General features: G+C 37.7%; 1 protein-coding gene and 1 pseudogene across 3 annotated transcripts in view; one reads left to right on the top strand and one right to left on the bottom strand.

Annotated features, from left to right (window-relative positions):
• The window catches only part of POLR3G (RNA polymerase III subunit G), a 56,126-nt gene that overhangs the window by 11,330 nt on the left and 23,179 nt on the right, over positions 1-21,617 (top strand). For all 3 annotated transcript variants that reach the window (XR_009452630.1, XR_009452629.1, XM_059694127.1), the window contains exons 4-7: positions 7,599-7,655; positions 9,318-9,368; positions 15,520-15,599; positions 20,008-20,154. Coding sequence is in view for 1 of the 3 variants with exons in the window: in XM_059694127.1 (XP_059550110.1) it covers positions 7,599-7,655; positions 9,318-9,368; positions 15,520-15,599; positions 20,008-20,154 (335 nt within the window). In the remaining 2 variants the exon portion in view is untranslated. The remainder of the gene's footprint in view (positions 1-7,598; positions 7,656-9,317; positions 9,369-15,519; positions 15,600-20,007; positions 20,155-21,617) is intronic.
• LOC132233437 (small ribosomal subunit protein uS8-like) lies at positions 18,192-18,643 on the bottom strand (annotated as a pseudogene).

Below are 21,617 nucleotides of genomic sequence, written 5' to 3'. Positions count from 1 at the left end.
GGTCAGAGAGAAGATTGAGTTGGAGAAGGTTTGACAATCTCAGACTGGAAGTGGGAAGTGCTTTTAGAAGCAGGGAACCCATTTCCGAGTGCTTATTTAGCAAAGTAGATCTATATTGATTTTCAGTTTCTGCCCTTGAATGGTGAAATTAGAGAGATCGATATCATTCTTGAGTTTTCAAAACATCATTAAAACATGAGAAATTCATATAGTATCATCATATTCCATTAGTAATAAAAATGCATTCCATTTTCCCTCTCTCTGGAAACTAGAATTGGCTAAGAGTCAAAAGGAAGTCTTGTCAAGTAATATTATATGTGCTTGTAATTATAAGAAGCCTTTTAGACAGGTTCATTTAATTTTTCAAAATATAACTGCTTGAAGTTACATAATGGTTTGATAAGAAAGAGATAATTTTACTTTAAAAATACTGAATTTTTTTTACTTCAACATACTGAACTTTTTAACTTTCATGATTATGTTGCATACTTTTATTTCTTTGAATTGAAAATGAAATTAAAGCTCTCACATTAAAGATTTTAAAAACTAACACTAAGTGAACTAATAAATATTCATTCTTATTAGAAAAATAACAATGTAGGGTATACTTGAATCTTTTCAAAAATTAGTCTTTTTTGCTCAGCCAGCATGGCTAAGTTGATGAGCCTAGACCTATGGACCAGAAGGTCAGGTTTTGATCCCTGGTCAGGGCGCATGCCCAGGTTGCAGGTTCGATCCCCAGTAGGGGGTGTGCAGGAGGCAACCAATCAATGATTCTCTCCTATCATTGATGTTTCTATCTCTTCCTCTCTCTTCCTCTCTGAAATCAATAAAAAATATATATTTTTAAAATTAGTCTTTTCTCTAGACTGCAAAACAAATTTATTTAAGTAAATGTGCTTGGTATTAAAGCACATGTCTAATTTAAAAGTGTGTCATGTCATTAAAGTATTCATGCAAGTCTTTTAGACAGGCACATTAAAAACATAATTTCGTTGCTGGTTTCTGGGAGTGGTTGGTTTGTACCTGGATAAAGATGCTCTTGATCTTTTTTCTTTTATTTTTTTTTTAAGAGACTCTTTATCTTTGATAACTGCACAATAAAATATCTAAAAATACAGGAATCTTTTGCTTCTGTTTTTTTTATTCAGGAGAAAATTTGTATAGGATTTTCTAAACTAATAAAGTACATTCTCCTTGAAATCTTCATATTTAACTCTCTTTCCTGATGTAATCTGTTTTTTAAAAAATTATGGTTGAAAATAATGGTTTTTAAAATATAAGCATACATACGTTTATATAGGTTATTATGGTATTATATATATATATGTATGTACACACACACACACGTTTATATACTATACACACCATGAATGAAAAAGAATTGGCCAGACTGAATGGAAATAAACTGTGAGAGGGAGATACGTTCTACATAATGTTACATCACTGCACCTTTACCAGCCTTCTGCCATCATTTGCCACCTACGTGCTTTAGGAAAGAGATACTTATGGACTAATGTAAAAAACTAAATTACTAGAGACTAGAACAAACAAATAGGGCAGGATATCACAAGAATTCCTGATAATCAAGTCGCTGGTGGCTTGGGGCACTGAGATTTGTCACAAAGAACTGGGGCACAGAATAAACATTTAACGTTGTGATGTCTTCAAGGCTTGTTTACGTTTTCAGGTAGAATTTTAGAAGTGATTGGTATTTTCTTTACAATGAAGTTTATTATTTTTATAATAAAGGAAAAACACCAATGAATTTTATTGAATTTTAGCTGCAAAGGCACATAGAGATCCTCTGGTCCAGTGGTTCCCAGCTCAGGTTCCTGAGCCATGAGATTTTTTTGTAGAAATAGGAGTGACAGAGGAGATGGTTCTGTAAGCCATTTCAGAACTTAAAGCCCAGTGGAAATTATGAATTTACCTGTGATATGGTCATAATGTCTTTTACTGAATAAATGGAATTTGTTTTATTAACTCTTGATATATATACCATTAGGATCCATATAACCCTATTTTAATTTTTGAGTTTCTTTTTGAGCAGTTCTTACTATATGTAATGATTGGTGTTCGTAACTTATTTTTTTCGTAGAGATCTTCAAAAGGACAAGACAGTTTACTTAAAAATTTTTCAAAAAAACACCTTTTTAAAAATGTTATTTAAAACACTTATTGATTCATTAATAATATAATCAATACTATTAATTCATTAATATTACATTTACAACCAACAACACTGTAACTCATGCCTGAAGGAAGACATTTAATGCATGCATTTTCTTTGTAAGGCACATTACAGCCCCTGTTGACTATTATTTACTCTCTGTTTTTAAGAGTTTGGATTCTTTAAATTTCATACATAAGTGATACCATACAGTATTGGTCTTTTTCTGTCTGACTTATCTCACTTGGCACAGTGTCTTCAAGGTCTGTTCATCCATTTCTTCTTTCTTTTGGCTGAATTGTATATACGCCACATTGTCTTTAGCCATTTATCTATTAACTAGAGGCCCGGTGCACAAAAATTTGTGCACTTGGGGGGAAGGAGGGGTCCCTCAGCCTGGCCTGTGCCCTCTCGCAGTCTGGGACCCCTCGGGAGATAACGACCTGCTGGCTTAGGCCTGCTCCCGGGTGGCAGAGGACAGGCCCAATCCCTAGGTGCAGCCCCTGGTCGGGCTCAGAGCAGGGCCGATTGGGGAGTTGGGGCGCTGCCCCTGTCATGCACAGAGCAGGGCGGATCGGGAGGTTGCGATGCCACCCTCAGTCACGCTCAGGGTAGGGCTGATTGGGGGGTTGGGGCACCACCCCCTGTCACACTCAAGGCAGGGTCGATGGGGAGGTTGCGGCACCACCCCCTGTCCCTCACAGAGCAGGGCCCATCAGGGGGGTTGGGGCTCTGTACCCTGTCATGCACAGAGCAGGGTTGATCAGGGGGTTGGGGAGCTCCCCCTAGTCATGCACAGAGCAGGGCCCATCAGGGGGTTGGGGAGCTCCCCCTGTCACGCACAGAGCAGGGCCGATCAGGGGGTTGGGGAGCTCCCCCCTGTGACTCACAGAGTAGAGCCAATAGGGGAGTTGGGGCACCACCCCCTGTCACAGAGCAGGGCAGATCAGGGGGTTGGGGTGCCGCACCCTGTCACACTCAGGGCAGGGCTGATGGGGAGGTTATGGCTCTACCCTGTCACACACAGAGCAGAGCCCATGGGGGGGGGGGGGGGGTTGGGGCGCTGCACCCTGTCACGCACAGAGCAGGGCCGATCAGGGGGTTGGGGCGCTGCACCCTGTCACACACAGAGCCGCAGGGTGATCAAGGGGTTGGGGAGCTCCCCCCTATCAGGCACAGAGCAGGGCTGATCAGGGGGTTGGGGCGCCTTCCCCTGTCACGAACAGAGCAGGGCCAATAGGGAGGTTGTGGCCCCGCCCCCTGTCACACAGAGCCGCAGGGCGATCAGGGGGTTTGGGCGCTGCCCCCTGTCACGCTGATCCCGGTGCCGGGAAGCCTCGCGGCTCCGCTGATCCCAGTGCTGGGAGGCATATTACCCTTTTACTATATAGGATAGAGGCCTGGTGCACGGGTGGGGCCCGTCTGGTTTGCCCTGAAGGGTGTCCTGGATCAGGGTGGGGGTCCCCACTGGGGTGCCTGGCCAGTCTGGGTGAGGGGCTGAGGGCTGTTTTCAGGCTGGCGGGTGACTGAAGCTCCCAACTGCTCCTTTTTTTCTTTTTTTTTATTCTGGGCCAGCTTTAGCTCTAAGGCTCCAGCTCTTAGGCCTCCGCTGCTGAAAGCAGGTTTCTGGCCTTTGTTTACCTTCTGTATTTGAAACAATGTTCGATCCTGCTGGCTGAAGCCCGACAGACTAAAGCAGGTTTCTGGGGTTTTGTTTAGCTTCTATATTTGTAACCTAGTTGCTTAGAGTTGCAGCTCAGAGGCTGGCAGCGGCAGGCGGGGAACATTGGAGTCCTCCATCACTGAAGCAAGCAAGCCTCATGTTAGCTTCCAGCTGCCTGGCTGCCGGCCGCCATCTTGGCTGGCAGTTAATTTGCATATCGCCCTGATTAGCCAATGGGAAGGGTAGCAGTCGTACGCTAATTACCATGTTTCTCTTTTATTAGATAGGATGGATACTTAAGTTGAAAAACATCTCATTTTTTATTAGTGTTACCATATCAGTTCATTTGACATTTTTATTAATCTAAAATACATTTGGGAATCTTAGTGATCTTATTTGTCCTGTCTTGAAACATTTTGGTGTTTCATCATTGTAGATATTATTTCATTCATTACTCCGCACTATGCTGAAAAAAAAAAAAAAGACTAAAATATTTAAAAAAATAGAAGAATGATAAAATTACATAGAAGGATTATGCAATATTGGAATAAATCATCAATCACTATTACATCACCCTTTAGTTTTCCTATTGTATTGCCTAAAGTATTACATTAATTTTTAAGAAGATATAAAAGAAGTATGGAGAGACTCTTGTCTTTGTAGTTCTGTTTTTATTTTTGCTTTTATAGAATACAACTGAGAATTTAAATTTTTTCTGCTCATAATGGCAAAGAGAAGAAAATTGACAAGAAGGTGTCTCCCAATTACTAGACAAATCAGAAGATGAATGCAAAGAGACAGAAATAGCAGCTCTCTGGTTACTAATGATGAAATTGATTATATAAACAAAACTTCAGACTGTCTTCATTTGATAATATCCTAAGTGAATTTTCTCAAACTCAAGAATCAATGAATAAACAACATTTTTAAGGATAAAAGGGAAATATGGTATTCTCATGTAGTTAATTTTTGAAAAGCATGTATTTACATATTTTTTGTGAAAAGAATTTGGAACATCCTGTTTGCTAAAATGATATGTGACCATATATATTTTATGATATTAATATACCAAATTTATTTGATGTAGTTTGTAACTGGACAAATGCTGAAGGCAAAGACAAAGATGATTGAAAATAAATAGATTATGTAGAAATTAAATGATTTAGTAGTTTGTTTATGTTAATTGGTGATTATAAATTTAATAATGAAAATGTTTTTTTAATTATAGACCAAAGAAGATAGCTGGCTCATCCTCTCTTCAACAAAAATGTGAGCCATCAAAGTTTTTTAAAGTACTATATTTTGATGGTGCAAGTATAAGAAGAATTGGAAGTAATGATAAGCTAGAACCTTATTAGACATGCATTTGTAATTTGAATCATTTAGATAGTGCAAGTATAAGAAGAATCAGAAGTAATAAGTTAGTACTTACTAAAGATGCATTTCAAGTCTGGAATCAGGATAGTTTTTATGAAACACGTATTCAGGGTTTGTGCATGACAAACACAGAATAGACAACTGATGCACAGTTAGCTGCACTCAAAGAACATTGCCATTTTAAGTAAATATACCTTCAAAACCGAAAAATAATGAAATATAGATTTGAGTTTACTAAATTTCTTATTAAAATTTCTGATAATTTTTATTCTTTTTAAATAACAGCTTTATTGAGATAAAATTCACTTTTTAAAGTATACAGTTCAGTGGCTTTTAGTGTAGTCACAGAATTGTGCAACCATACTACTATCTAATTTTTATAAGCTTTTTATCACTCAGAAAATAAACCCTATAATCATTCTCCATCCAACCCATGGCATACACTAATCTGCTTTGTCTCTAGTGACTTGTCTGTTCTAGATATTTCATATAAATGAAATGATATGTTTCCTTTTGTGACTGGCTTCTTCCACTTAGCATATTTTTAGGGTTTGTCCATGGTATAGAATGTATCAATGCTTCATTTTTTTTATGGCTGAGTAATAGTCTATTTTATGTATATACCACATTTTGTTTACCATACATCAGTTGGCAGATAATGGGGTCAGCTCTACTTTGGGGCTGCTATGAGTAATGCTGCTATGAACATTCATGTATACATTCTTATGTGGACATAAGTCATTTCTATTGGGTATGTATCTTGAGTCATATGTTAACTCTATATGTAACATTTTGAGGAACTTCCAAACTGTTTTTGCAAAATTTTGCACTTTTTCCCATCACCAACAATGTATAAGATTTTCAGTTTCTCTACATCCTTGCCAGCACTTGTTATTGTCTTTTTGGTTCTAGCCATCCTACTTAGTATAAAATGGATCTAATTGTGGTATTGATTTGAATTTCCCTAATGACAAATGATGTTCAATATCTTATCATGTGCTTTTTGTCCATGTATTATATCTTTGGTGAAATGTTATTCAAAATATATTCCTCTTTTTATTGGGTCCCAGTACTTCCTCTTATTCTTCTGTAAATTATTTGAAAGTAATTTAAAAATATAAAAAATGGTTCATTGAAAGAAGGTAATAACCGTTTTTCTTAGTATACTGTGGGTTAAATTTTTTTTCAAAATATGGAATCTGTTTTGTAGAAATTATAAAATGCAAATGCCGGAAATCTCTCATTTGTGCCGACTTCTCTTTATAGATGTAAAACTTGAGAGCAAGATTGATGTCAAACAGTTAAATACCTAGAAAAGCCTGGTCTCTTGGTCTCTGATCTGCCTTAGTTATTTTTAGTTATCTTTGTCTAACACCATGGTCTTAGTATTATTTGGAAGCATTTTCTTAACATAGAAAAAAAGCATTACATATTTGGGCCTTGATTTTTTGGCAAAGTGGACAAAGCAGAAGCAAGAGACACAGTTGTGACTCACCCATTTTTGGCAAACTCAGAAGATCCCTGCAGAGTTCTCAATAGTTGGCATGAAGGCTTTCAGCTTGCTCATTCATGGCCCCATCGAGTCCAACCTCGCCTACTCCTACCTACCCTTTTCCTCACTCTCCTCCCCAGTGGGTTGTGAAAAGTAGCTAGTTGAGAAGCCTAACTGAATGTGTTGGAAGTGAGCAAACAGCCCTCCGTCCCCACTGAGGTACTTAATACATCCCAGTTACACAAGGTTTACAGATTAGGACAGTGATGGCAAACCTATGACAGGCGTGTCAGAGGTGACACGCGAACTCATTTTTTTGGTTGATTTTTCTTTGTTAAATGGCATTTAAATATATAAAATAAATATCAAAAATATAAGTCTTTGTTTTACTATGGTTGCAAATATCAAAAAATTTCTATATGTGACACGGCACCAGAGTTAAGTTAGGGTTTTTCAAAAGGCTGACACGCCGAGCTCAAAAGGTTCGCCATCACTGGATTAGGAGCTGGAGACCAGTGTCAGCAGAAGAAAATAGAAGATGCTGAGCAGACCTCCTTGCCCTTGTATGTAAGTGGCTTCCTGACAGTGTCTTTGGCTTTTGTGACTATCCTCAGAGATGAGTCAGGTTGTCTGATTCTAAGAACTATAATTAAAGTTTAGGTTTCTGCTCAATTCCAGCCATTCATACGCAGCTGCTTCTGACACTTACTTAAATACGCAATGCTCATTGAACTCTTCAGTATGTGTTCAGGGATACATTATGTACAAATGTGGGAAACCTCCCTGAATGTGAAGTAAAAGATATCTGGTGTTTTCAGTTATTTTAAAGGAATGTCTTAAATCCAGGTTTATTCTTGATTTTTCTAATGAACACTTTTTAATTTTTTTTCTAGATATTGAAAGATATAGTAAAAGATATATGAAGGTGTACAAAGAAGAGTGGATACCAGGTAATTATAAAACTGAGAATGTTAAAATAATAATTAATGGCAATTTTTCCTACACCATATTTTCGTAGGACAAATTTTCTATTTCACCATAGTAAAATAGAGTCTGTCTCTTTTCCACAGTTATTAATGTATATCTTATAAAAACTAAGATGACAAGGTTTTTATACTGTAACAAGGAAGAGTTGAAGTATTTTTGTGGAAGTTCCGAAAAAAATATATATATATATACACACACACACACACTAGGATTTGGCAGACCTATTTGGGTTTTCCATTTTAATTTGCCACAATCACAGTTTTAGTCGGTAGTACCAATAGTACTCAGTTATGTGCTCCTGAGTGATTTGCTTTTGGATAGGTTTTGAAGAAAGAACGAATCTAGTGTTAAGGGTTTTTAAGCTAAGCTCATGCATCTTCCTTTCTTTCAAGCAGACATAGACTATTTTTAGTTGTTAAGATGCCTTTTCGAAAGAACCATACTCACCGAAACCGGTTTGGCTCAGTGGATAGAGCGTCGGCCTGCGGACTGAAAGGTCCCAGGTTCGATTCCGGTCAAGGGCATGTACCTGGGTTGCGAGCACATCCCCAGTGGGAGATGTGCAGGAGGCAGCTGATCGATGTTTCTCTCTCATCGATGTTTCTAACTCTCTCTCTCTCCCTCCCTTCCTCTCTGTAAAAAAATCAATAAAATATATTAAAAAAAAAAAAGAAAGAAAGAAAGAACCATACTCAAGAGGGTTTTTTTTTCCCCCCACAACATTCATAAATTTGCATTGGATATAGACAAGGTGGAAGGGGCTGGAGAGATCTCATCCAGCTCATTTATGTTGCAGATTAAAAAAAAAAAAGTTGCCCTTGCTGGTTTGGCTCGGTGGATAGAGCGTCGGCCTACAAACTGAAGGGTCCCAGGTTCGATTCCGGTCAAGGGCATGTACCTTGGTTGCGGGCACATCCCCAATAGGGGGTGTGCAGGAGATAGCTGATTGATGTTTCTCTCTCATCAATTTTTCTAACTCTATCTCTCTCCCTTCCTCTCTGTAAAAAACCAATAAAATACATTAAAAAAAAAAACTTGCCATTGAAATGAAGTGACCTGTCTTGGTGACTTTGGATAGTGCTACTAGAATACAAGTTAGAGGCACAAGAAGGCCCTGGAACTTAGGAGAGAGAGGAGCAAAGGTAACGTGCCTGTGAAGAAGTGGCGGGGTCAGGAAAGACACAGAGCAAGAGCACGCTTATGCTAGGCTTTTTTAAAAAGGGGATTCTATATATTGTTTTAAAAACTTTTTAACCAACAGTTTATCATGAATAACTTTTCATATCCATTCCCAAAACTTCTTATGTAGAAAAATATTCTTCTACACTTTGCTTGTTATGAAAATTTCTGTCTTTAAAATCATTATTTATAAATAGCTGTTAAAAGAATGTTGTAGTCATTTTATAGCACTGTTTCAAAGCTATTTTAATGAACACTTTTTCTTCATGGGAGAAAATACATTATTGTGATATTTTGATACCCAGGCTAAATTTGTACAATCAGATATTAAGAAATTTTATTTTCATTGCTTGAGCAACTGTTGTATTTTTGAAATAATTATGTCCAGTACCACTAATTTGTAGAAGGAACTGCAATTTTTGTATTTCTTTTTTTTGGACATACAGATTGGAGAAGACTCCCAAGAGAGATGATGCCAAGGAAAAAATTCAAAAAAGGTACATTGACTAAAATAACAATCCAGGTAGGAAAAGGTTATTGCTTAAATTCTATCTAATGTAGAATGGTCAATCTGAAGCTACACTTAGTGTTCTGAATGCTTTTCTTAAAATATATTGACATTTTGATTATTTTGCTAAAGCTCGTTTTGTTGATTTTTTGTTTTGTTTTGTTTATTTTATTAAATTATGGAATTTGATGTGATAGGAAAGACTTTTCAATTATGTAGACAATTTTATTTGCATATTTGAAAATTTGTAAATGGTTATATTGCCCGATTTTTCATTTTTTAGTTGAAACATTTGGAATTGGTAAAATTTGGGGATTGGTAGAATAGAACATTATATACATAAAATACCAAAGTGAAAGTTTCTATTGTGTTGTGCTTTCATAATTCCACTGAGTAAATAATTGTTCAGTATCTACTTTTGCTGGACACTGCTAAGAGCAGTTAAATAGTGAGCGAAGTGGGAACAATCCTTGTCCTAATGGAGCTTACATTAGTAACAACATTAAAAGCAAAAACCGGGGTGCCAACAGGAAGCGGAAGTGAAGAATGCGAATCCCTGCGGTTTCCTAGCAACGCGAGGGGGGCGGGAGCAGGTGACACAACCAGCTGACTACGGTGGGAGAAGACGCTGTGGGTGGGTCTGTGGAACCCACTGCCTGACCGGGAACCGAAGTCGAACAGTCATCGTCAGAATGTCGGGCAAGACCTAATTGAAATCTTTCCCTCGCGACTGGCGCAGACCATCATGAAGGCTCGATTAAAAGGAGCACAGACAGGTCGAAACCTCCTGAAGAAAAAATCTGATGCCCTAACTCTTCCATTTCGACAGATCCTAAAGAAGACCATAGAGACTAAAATGTCGATGGGTGAAGTGATGAGAGAAGCTGCCTTTTCACTTGCTGAGGCCAAGTTCACAGCAGGCGACTTCAGCACCAGTTATCCAAAATGTGAATAAAGCCCAAGTGAAGATTCGAGCAAAGAAAGATAATGTAGCAGGTGTTACCTTGCCGATATTTGAACATTACCGTGAAGGAACTGACAGTTATGAACTGACTGGTTTAGCCAGAGGTGGGGAACAACTGGCTAAATTAAAGAGGAACTATGCCAAAGCAGTGGAGCTCCTGGTGGAACTTGCCTCGCTGCAGACTTCCTTTGTTACTTTGGATGAAGCTATTAAGATAACCAACAGGCGTGTAAATGCCATTGAACATGTCATCATTCCCAGGATTGAACGCACCCTTGCTTATATCATTGCAGAGCTGGATGAGAGAGAGCGAGAAGAATTCTATAGGTTAAAGAAAATACAGGAGAAGAAAAAGATTCTCAAGGAAAAAACTGAGAGGGAATTAGAGAAACGGACGGTAGCTGGAGAGGTGATGGAGCCTGCCAACCTTCTGGCTGAAGAGAAGGATGAGGATCTTCTGTTTGAGTCATCTTGCCTGCTCTGGTTCTTCTTGCCTGTTCTCGTTCTTTCAGAAGTCCTGACGTGCCATCATTTTAGTTCAGTGTGTAGGTTTGGTTCGTGTGGTTATTTTTTGGTCTAATTTCACTGATTGTAAAACTTCCCTGGATGTCCATTTATGGGATTACTCTTGCAGAATCCTAATTTACCAACCAATGATCACAGATGAGATTTAGAGAACCTGCCTAGGAACTTTTAGAATTTATTCTGCAGAAGTGTCACCGTACCCCAATTATAAATGGTTACAAGTGAATGGCTTACCAAGCATATTAGGAAATTCCCCTTAGGAACCACAGTGGTCTCAGGCCAATACAAGGAGGCCAGCTACTGTAGAAGCACCCTCCATTCCTACCCATCCACACCCCTAGCGCTGCTGTCTGACATAGCTGCAGTCATCCTGTGTTCCTGTGGTACTCCTGCACCTCTAGGAAAGCCTTCCCTTAATTTACCTTGCATGACAGGTCTCTGTTCTCTCTGTCATGGAACAGTTGTGCCAATTTGCATGTGACTGTAGTATAAACAGTAAAATGATTAAAAACAAAAACAGAAACCACTGTCCTCACTGAGAAGTCAGGGAAAAGCTTTTTGAGGAGATGGAATTGGACTCTAGGTTCAAGAATGAATAGGAGTTTACTAAGATAAGGTTGGGGGAGGAATTTGGAGAAAGATCTGATTTGAGAATGAAAATCATAAGTTTAATTCAAAGATAGTGTTTAAGGGTTTGGATTTGCTGTGTTTTTGTCTTTGTCTTTGTTTTGTTTTTTAGATATAAAAATAGCAAAGTTGAATATGTTGTTGGATACAGAGGGAATGGACCTCAAAAGGGAGGTGGTAGTCATCAGAATAGATACTATAATTGAGACTATGAAAAAGAATGAGATTGTCTAGAGTGAAATTAAGGAACTTGGGCCAAAGCCTGAGCTTGGAGGAACACCAAAATTCAATGGCTGGTAGAGGAAATTGATTCAGTAAAGAAAGGAGATGGAATGAGAGGAAAAGGGAGTTGGAGGAGAAACAAGAGAGTGGGGTTACAGAAGAGTATTCAGAGGTGAAGATTATTTTAGGAGGTGGGCAACCATGCTAAAGGACGCTAGACAATGCTGCTGAGGGGTCTATAAAGATTGGAAAATATAAATTAATTTTTGGCAGGTTGATCATTGCTGACTTCAGTGAGAGCTTTTTAAAAGATCTGTAGAGGTAGAATTCAGCAGATTAGAATGGGTTAAACATTGGAATGGGAGTTTAAGAAATGGCAATAGTTAGCATAGAGGAGTCTAGAGAATTTTGCTAATAAGAATGAAGAGAGAAAAAGGGAATTGCCAGAGAGTTTAAGAACAATGGGGTTAGTAACTAAGAGAAGAAATTCCACTCATACACCCCTTTCTTTTTTCAGGCCCTGTTTATGTTTTTTAATAGACTTTTTTAAAGAGCAGTTTTAGATTCACAGCAAAAATGAGCCGAAAATACAGATTTTCCATATATTCTCTGCTCCACGTGCACGCATAGCCGCATTGCCAACATCTCCCACCTTTGTTATAGTCGAGGAACTACATTCACACATCGTTATCACACAAAGTTCATAATTTACCTTTGGATTCTCTCTTGGTGTTTTACATTCTATGGTTTTGGACAAATATAAATATATGACATGCATTCACCATTATACTATCAAACAGAATAGTTTTAATACCCTGAAAATCCTCTGTACTCTGCCTATTCATCCCTTCCTCCTCTTGAATCCTGGCAACTACTGTTCTTTTCACTGACTCCATAGTTTTACCTTTTCCAGAATATCATATAGTTGGAATCACATAGTTTATAGGCTTTCATATTGGCTTTTCTCATTTAGTAATATGCAATTAAGTTTCCTCCATGACTTCTTATGGCTGATAGCTCATTTATTTATAGTGTTGAATAATCTTCCATTGTCTAGTTCAGGGATAGGGAAGCTTTTTTTCTGCCAGGGGCCATTTGTATATTCAAAACATTATTTGTGGGCCATACAAAATTATCAACTTAAAAATCAGCCTGCTATATTCGGTCAAAAATGTAATTAACTCACCCCTAATATCTTGGCAGGGCCAGACCAAATGACTTTGCTGTCTGTTTACAGCCCGTCGGCCGGATGTTTCCTACCTCTGGTCTAGTTGTACAATAGTGTTTTTATCCGTTCATCTACTGAAGGGCATCCTGGTTGCTTCCAAGTTTGGGCAGTTACAAATAAAGCTTCTATAGACATCCATTTTTGTGTGGACATAAGTTTCCAACTCCTTTGAGTAAATACCAAGGAGCATGATTGCTGGATTCCATGGTTTTAGTTTTGTAAGGAAACACTGAACTGCCTTTCAAAGTGGCTGTACCATTTTACATTCCCAACAGCAATGAATGGGAGTTGCTGTTGCTCTGCATCCTTGCCAGCATTCAGTGTTTTCAGTGGTCTAGATTTTTCCTATTACCTTGTTTTAATTTTCCTCAATAACATATGATATGGAACATCTTTTTATATGCTTTCCTTCCGTTTGTATATTTTGTTCAGCAAGATGTCTGTTAAGGTCTTTGGCCCATTTTTTAAATTGGGTTTTTGTATTCTTATTGTTGAGTCTTAAGAGATTTTGGTATATTTTTGGATAACAGTCTGTAGGAAAACACACTCCTGTGTTTTCTCCTTTACGCTCATACTAATGCCCATCACACTATTTCTGACACCAGACGTATGGAGGTTTTTTTTCACACCAAGCAAATCTCTGCAACATCAACTGGGTATCTTACAATTCAATTCAATTCTGACAGAAACTGGAGTTAGCACAGACCCCACAGGTTAAGGGCTCAGTCCCACGAGTCTGCTTCCCATTTCAGATGCCAATTATGAGTAGTAGGTTCCCAGGTTACCCAAACCTGTCTCTGACTTGGATACAGATCAGATGTCCCCATGACTACTCCTTGAATTTGATTTGCCAGAATAGCATATATTTGGCCAAAGATGGAAAAATAATTCATGTTAATATTTTGAGGTTAAAACAGTCTTTTAACAAATTTTGGTAATTTAACACTTCTCCCCTATTTATACATACATGAATTAAGGCATTATATAAAGTGAGAATAATAAGTAGGAAAAGATTCTGAGTGGACTTGAGCATACAGTTTACTTTCTTGGTTAAGAAATTAGTAATTTTAATAAGTTTATTTACCTGACCCTGTTCTCTAGTACCCATAGCAGACTTATGTGTTATGAAATTTAAATAAAATGATAATAGAACCTTAAAGAAAAAGACTTAATGGTGTGAATAAATTACATTTTTAGCTAATGTTATCCGGCATCAATATTATAATATGCTAGAGGCCCAGTGCATGAAATTTGTGCACGGGTAGGGTCTCTAGGCTTGGCCGGTGATCAGGGCCCATTGGGGCCTTCTGGCTGCTGGCCAGGGCCTTCCTTCTGCACTGCCCCCTGGTGGCCAGTGCACATCTTAGCGAGCGATTGAACTCCCAGTCTCCCGGTTGAACTTCCAAGGGGACACTTTGCATGTTAACCTTTTATATATATAGATATTGAGATCTTGTTCATTTATGATACTGTATATTTATGTGCTACAGTTCAAATTAAACAGACTTTGCCCACAAGGGGACCGAGAAAGTTACCCATTATTAAATCTAACCATTACTTTTGTTCCAGCAAAACCTCACTAATATGTATGTTTGGGAATTCTGAGCTTGGCGATTACCCAAGGGGCAATTTGGAATGACGCAGTAAATTATAATTCATTAGTTATGGATCATCCACCACAATCTAAAAATTTCTTCTATAGGTTAAATATTAATCTTTAACAAAATTACATCTTTCTGAGCCATATTTTCTTGTTGCCAAGTAATTTCTAGGTATTTAGCATGATTTGGGGAAAGAAATTTAATACTTTTTTTATTACAATGACAATTTTGTAGTATATTATGATGCTTTGGTAACTGATTGGCAGGACCTATGTGTGAAATAATTCCCTAGTCCCTGCAGTTTCAGAACAGCCTAAAATGCAATATTTTTATATAGCTTAAAACAATATCCCAAAGGCATTAACACATTTTATTTATATTGCTTTAAATTTTCAAATTCATATGATAGATATGTTCACATTAACCATTTTAATCTTCATTCCAAATACAGTGCTATGTTGCACTGAATATAACCTCTTTCTCATCTCTTTAACCATTGGCAAATGCATATTTATTCTGCACTTGTTTTTTATTTTCCAAACTTGGTAAAATTGCCCTACTTACAGTAAAATACACTGATCAGTGAACAGGAAGCCAGTGCAAATGATATATTTGTGAGAGCTTTTCACTGGTCCTGTAGTGACTCTATTGGAGGTAATATTTTAGCAGTTTTTACCTGAGTGGCATTAATTGCCAGTACAGATTCTCAGTACTAGTAAAACGATATCTAGTTTCAGTCTTAGAAAATATCCTATTAGGTGATTATCATTTATTTATCATCATGGAAAATTCGTGAGGTGTGCTGATTTTTGTTGTTTATTCTTTAAGAAAATCAATCCAGTCTGCAAATTATGTGATTGCCCGGTATGGCATACCACTATGCTAGGCAGCATGTTAGAAGGCAAAGAAATATAATATACCATAGCTGTTATTTACTAGTAAAAATGTGTTAACAGTGGTTTTACTTCAACAGGTCCCAAATCCAAAAAGGTGAACGATACTGGCAAAGACACTTCACTCACTAATACTGCAGATGTATTGAAAAAAATTGAGGTAATGTTTCCTTCTTGTTATAAGAGTGAACTGAAAAAATTGTCATACTGCCTTTGCCTTCTTCAGCCTTTTCACCTTTTCTGACATTTTAATAACATGTGGAATTGACAGATCCTAGCCCAGCACACAGGTAACTGGGGAGGTTTGACATCATTGGCTGGGAGATAAGGGACACCATTCTCTCCTTCTCTACCACCCGCCTGTCAACTTGCCTCGCCTTCTGTCACCTACCTCCTTTTCCACTCTGTTCCTATTTTTCCCTTGCATTTGAATTATACATGGGGGAAAAAACGAGTTACATACCTAAAACGTATTTCTTTTAAAAACTTTTCAGTTTTTCTCCTATTGTTGTATGTGTACTTTTTAAATATTTTCTAATGTCTCATGTTAATTGTAGAAGATTATATTGAGGGAAAACCATAACTTATGGAACTTATTTTTATATTTCAAAACCAAAAAGATGTAAAATTCAGAAGTTTAATTAACTGAAAATTCCCCCACCCATTCCGTTCCCCTCCTGTAGACAACCAATGTTACAAGTTTCTTATATATCCTTCCAGAAATATTTTATGCATAGCAAACACAATTTTTTTCTTTAATTACAAAAGATAGCATATACACTCTTGTATTTTCATTTTATCACTTAAAATATCTTCAAGATAGTTCCAGGTCAGTCTGTATAGACTAGGCTCTTTTTTTTTTTTTTTTTTTTTGGCTGCACTATAAGAATGAACCATAATTTTTTTAAATCAGTACACTACTAATGGACATTATGTTTCATGTAGTATTTCACTACTAGAAACAATGCTGAATTCATGTCAGGTATGTCATTTCACATGTGTAGGGTCGATTTCTAGAAGTGGATTTGTTGAGATGGTTGTTACATGTATTGTATAATATGGATTAATATTAACAGATCACTGTCCATGAAGGGCATACCAATTTATTGTATCATGCAGGTAATACCTTGCATTGATGGTGATGATGAGGATGATGATAATGATAACCACCAGCACTTTTTGAAAACTTATTATTTACGAGGCTCTTTGATGATTTACATTCATTATGTCCTTAAGACTTCATTACAATAGGAGATATTTTGTTCCTTACAGATGAGATGGGTGTTATTATCCCTTCCTTACTTTAAAACTTTTACTTGCCTGGCCAAGTTGGCCAGCTACATGGTAACAGAAACTCGTATTTTTGTTATTTTATTTTGACCAGTGCTAAAGCTGGAGAAAACATGGCTGAAAATAAAACCAAGAGGAATAGTGTTGGAGGAATAACATTAACTGACAGGTTTAAGTGTAGTGGACTGATCAATGGGGTTGCAGACCTACCCAACTTGTATTGATTGAACATAGATTCTGACTTTTCATAAGGCTTCCTGGAAAGAAGTTGCTAAGTTGGCATGTGCTATGAGAAGATTGATTTGGACCTCTGAATGCGGTTTCTCATCAGATCAGATTGTTTTCTTTGTCCCTGCATTGGAACACCTTTTCCAGTACAAACATTGTTAAAACTGGAGTTTCAAATCTAGAAACTCCAATGAGCAGTTTTAATAGAGCAAAATTAGCTTCCAGGTGACTCTGTTACTGTGCATTTCTTCAACAAAAGCAGTTGCAAGTTTTATTGTAATAAAACTTCTGTGGATGGAGAGGGAGTGACATACACTCAGATTTCATACTTAACATGTGAATCACTAGACACCAGTAAACTAACCTTTGAGCTTCCTATTTTGCATGACACACAAAGAGAACTATAATAGGGTGGCCATTTAATATTTAAACTAGAAGAACTGCTTCCTACCTGTAAATTAATTGTTTTTAAAGTGTTTTCTCATTATATTAGTCACATTATTCTTAAAACAAATATGTAAAGTAGTAGGCTAAATAGTTAAATCTCATAGAAGAGAAAATGGAAACTATTACATACATGAACCAAAACTAGTAGCTTAATGCAAAAAAAAATGAAGTAATGAGACAATTTGTGTAGCACTTAGATCATTTTTTAAATTCCATAAATCTGCTATTTGTTAACTGATCAGGTATTTTATGGGTTTGATTTAGGTCTATGTCATAGAAATAAAGTTGAAGCTATTTATTTAAAGGTATTTGAGCCCGGCCTGTGTTGCTCAGTGTTTGAGTGTTGTTGACCCATGAACCAGGAGATCAGAGTTTGATCCCCGGTCTGGGCACATGCCAGGTTTGCGGGTTCAATCCCCAGTAGTGGGTGTGCAGAAGGTAGCCAATCAATGATTCTCTCTCATCATTGATGTTTCTATTTCTTTCTCCCTCTCCTTTCCTCTCTCTGAAATCAATGGAAACATTTTTTTTTTTTAAATTAAAGGTATTTGAGGTGGCAATAATGGATATAAAGTATGGAATGAATTTTATATTTCTTTATAACTAGTTTAAATAATTTCCTTGATAATTATGAAATAATAGCTAATAGCATGATTTTTCAAATGCAGTGCATACCTTGCACATAGTTAAATACAATTCCCTTTTACCTACACAAATTTATGGTTTCATTAAAACAGAAAATAAAAAATTTATATATTAATTAATATTAACATAGCATCATTATATATATGTGTGTGTATATATATTTTGTCCATTGAGGTATTGTATTTGCATGTATGTATTACATCCCTAGAAAAGTAATTCCAGGACTTTCCCTCCTGTATGTTTTCATCTTGCTTCTTCATGGTCCGTGATGCCCAATGAGGTTGTCAGTACAATGAAAGCAAACTGATGGAATGGAAGCAGATTGTTCTGCCATTTTTCTAGATCTTTTGAGTTGCACATCAAATCTGGGGCTGATTACTCCACACTTGTTCAACCTGCCTGTGAGTTTTACAACATATTTCCCAGTGCTGTGGTCATCAATAATTTCAAATTTGCCAATGTGACCATGCTTCATCATCACAGTTAGAAACCAGATGACTTTGGAACATGGCCTAATAAGAACCTGGAGTTTGCCTTCTTTTTGGCATTATTCATAGTCCTGAGAGCATCAGCCAGGACATTCATGTACACCATTATGGTGGCATGGAAAGATGGCAGAAAGAGATGTGTACGTGTACGTGTGTGTGTGTGTGTGTGTGTGTGTATAGACACTTTAGAATATCTATAATTATGATTTTGTTTACTTGCAGTTTTCCAAAGGATTGCCACTTATAAAGCATGCACACATTCTATTGTAATAATAAGTTACGTAAGGCAAGATGGATTAATATGAAGATAAAAGGTCTCTTTTGTTCTGTCTGAGTGGGGTGAAGTGACAGGAAAGTAGAGTTTGAATTTTGATGGGAAACTGAGTTTATCTGGTGTAGTTTTTTTGTTGCCTTTTATTTCCTTAAATTCAAATTTGAATAATAAAGAAATTTCTAAAAATAAATATTTACGAACCAATAAAGGAATAACTAAGTTATAGTTGGTCCAAATGTAAAATGTGTTTTTATCTCTATATCTACTCTACTAAGCAAATATCTTATAATAGGATGGAGTATTTTCAAATTTATGAATTAGTGTTATGATTACTGTTTAAGATTATTCACATCTTAGCTATCCTATCACTTGTGCATATTAAGTGTAGAACATTTTAGTGATTGAATAGTGACAGTAACGAAGACAGCTCATTTTTTATCAAATAGAAGAATATTGTTGGTATTCATAAAAGAATATGGGAATTTGTTAAAGTTAAAGTTATGAGATGATAGCATAGTGATTTTACCAGAGTGGATAAGTAGAATCATCAGGCAAAGTTTTCTAACTCTGTATCTCTCTTTTGCCTCCTCTCTCAGAGTTGTTAATAAGTGCTAATGTTGACCTGAGTTGAGTTAATCTTTCTTTTTTCTAATTAAGAAGCAAAATTCCTGGAAAATGGGAAGTAAATAATGAAGAAAAGAAATAAAAAGACATAGATAATCTACAAATAGGATAACTCACCCCAAAATGACTTGATATTGTTTTAAATAATTTCACTTATAAACTAAAACATAGACATTTGGAAATAGTACCATTACATTCTCTTTTCTCCTTCTATGTTAGAAGGAAACAAAAGAACATTCTGAAAGTTCTCCATAAACTGAGTCAATTCAATATTTTTTGACTGAGGTGTGATAAAAATCACAAAAATAAAGCACTGTGTATACAGCTGATCCCCCACCATCACCTGGGACCCAATTATGAAGTAATGAAATAAAAGAAAACTCTAGTGTCATGATAAGACAATGAGTTCCTCCTTTCTTGGGTTAACTCACAATTTCCTATATGATGCCCAGGAGGTGTTGGTAAGGGAGAATTAGAATAAGGTGATAGGTGACAGTGTTCTCTTGAGGCTGAGCAGGGATGTCAAAGTCTACTGGGTTACCAAAAAAAGTTAATTAAGTCATTTATGACAGGAATTGGAAAAAAGAGGTGATGGTGAAAAATCAGATGAGGAAAATGAAGAAAAAGAAGGAAGCAAGGAGAAAAGTAAGGAAGATGATGAGGAGGAGGAAGACGATGCTGCAGAACAAGAGGAATATGATGAAGAAGAGCAAGAAGAGGTAATGGTCTATTTTGTAAGGATAACAAAGTAAGGTTAAGAATTATCCAATAAGGAATCAGATATATGGAATAGATGAAAATGAGCACCAAGTTGATGGGAACCAGGGACATATTTTTATCACTGGCATCATTTCCTTTCTACCAAGAGAATTTTTATAGCATTGTTGTTATAATGATGCCAATTTGAATATAGGAGTTAAAAATAAAATGATAGGCAACTTTGTAAGTGGAAGTCCACCAGTTAATGAAATAGGTAAGATTGATTTAATTAAAATTTATTGATATAAAATTTTACCAGTAAAACAGCAGTTAAGGGCTTAGTTGTGTAGGTCTGAGGAGGAAATCCCTTTACCACAAAGTGCATGTAGACACTAGGAAAACATTTATAATCCAACCTCAGGTATCTGACTGAGTCAGGAGTGAGTGTTTTGGATTTTAGATTTCCAACTTTGAGAAACATGGTATGTTTCAAAATAAGCTGGAATCATTCCAGATATTTTTGAACAGGGTAACTTTGTTGGTCATGCCTTGTTGGGACTTGTAGAGACCTTATGCAGTAACCTTAGGCTGAGAGTTTTTCCTCCTTTCTTATGATCTTTGTCTTCTCTCCATTTCAGCTTCTCACACCACACTGAGTCTTCCCCTGAAACTCTTCCAACTATGAAATCTTTATTTGCTTTAATTATTTTACATTAAATTTCATATTCTTTTGAAATTTATATTTGTATAAAAGGAGAGATATGGATCTATTTTTACCTGTTCCCAGATAGCTAGCCAGCTGGTAACCTCATTTATGAAATAACTAGAGGCCCGGTGCACAAAAATTTGTGCACTCGAGGGGGGGGGGGGTGGTCCCTCAGCCCGGCCTGTGCCCTCTCGCAGTCTGGGACCCCTTGGGAGATAACGACCTGCTGGCTTAGGCCTGCTCCCGGGTGGCAGAGGGCAGGCCCAATCCCTAGGTGCAGCCCCTGGTCGGGCTCGGAGCAGGGCCGATTGGGGAGTTGGGGCGCCGCCCCCTGTCATGCACAGAGCAGGGCGGATTGGGAGGTTGCGATGCCACCCTCAGTCACGCTCAGGGTAGGACCGATTGGGGGGTTGGGGCACCGCCTCCTGTCACACTCAAGGCAGGGTCGATGGGGAGGTTGCGGCGCCACCCCCTGTCACACACAGAGCAGGGCCAATCAGGGGGTTGGGGCGCTGCCCCCTGTCACGCACAGAGCAGGGCCAATCGGGGTTGGGGAGCTCCCCCCTGTCACGCACAGAGCAGGGTCAATCGGGGTTGGGGAGCTCCCCCCTGTCACGCACAGAGCAGGGCCCATCAGGGGGTTGAGGAGCTCCCCCCTGTCACTCACAGAGTAGGGCCGATAGGGGAGTTGGGGCACCACCCCCTGTCATACACAGAGCAGGGTCGGTCAGGGGGTTGGGGCGCCGCCCTCTATCACCCACAGAGCAGGGCCGATCA

Source organism: Myotis daubentonii, chromosome 4 (genome assembly GCF_963259705.1).
Source record: "Myotis daubentonii chromosome 4, mMyoDau2.1, whole genome shotgun sequence".
Classification (NCBI taxonomy): domain Eukaryota; kingdom Metazoa; phylum Chordata; class Mammalia; order Chiroptera; family Vespertilionidae; genus Myotis; species Myotis daubentonii.
Note: the sequence above shows the minus strand (reverse complement) of the source record. Positions and strands in the feature narration are given on the sequence as shown.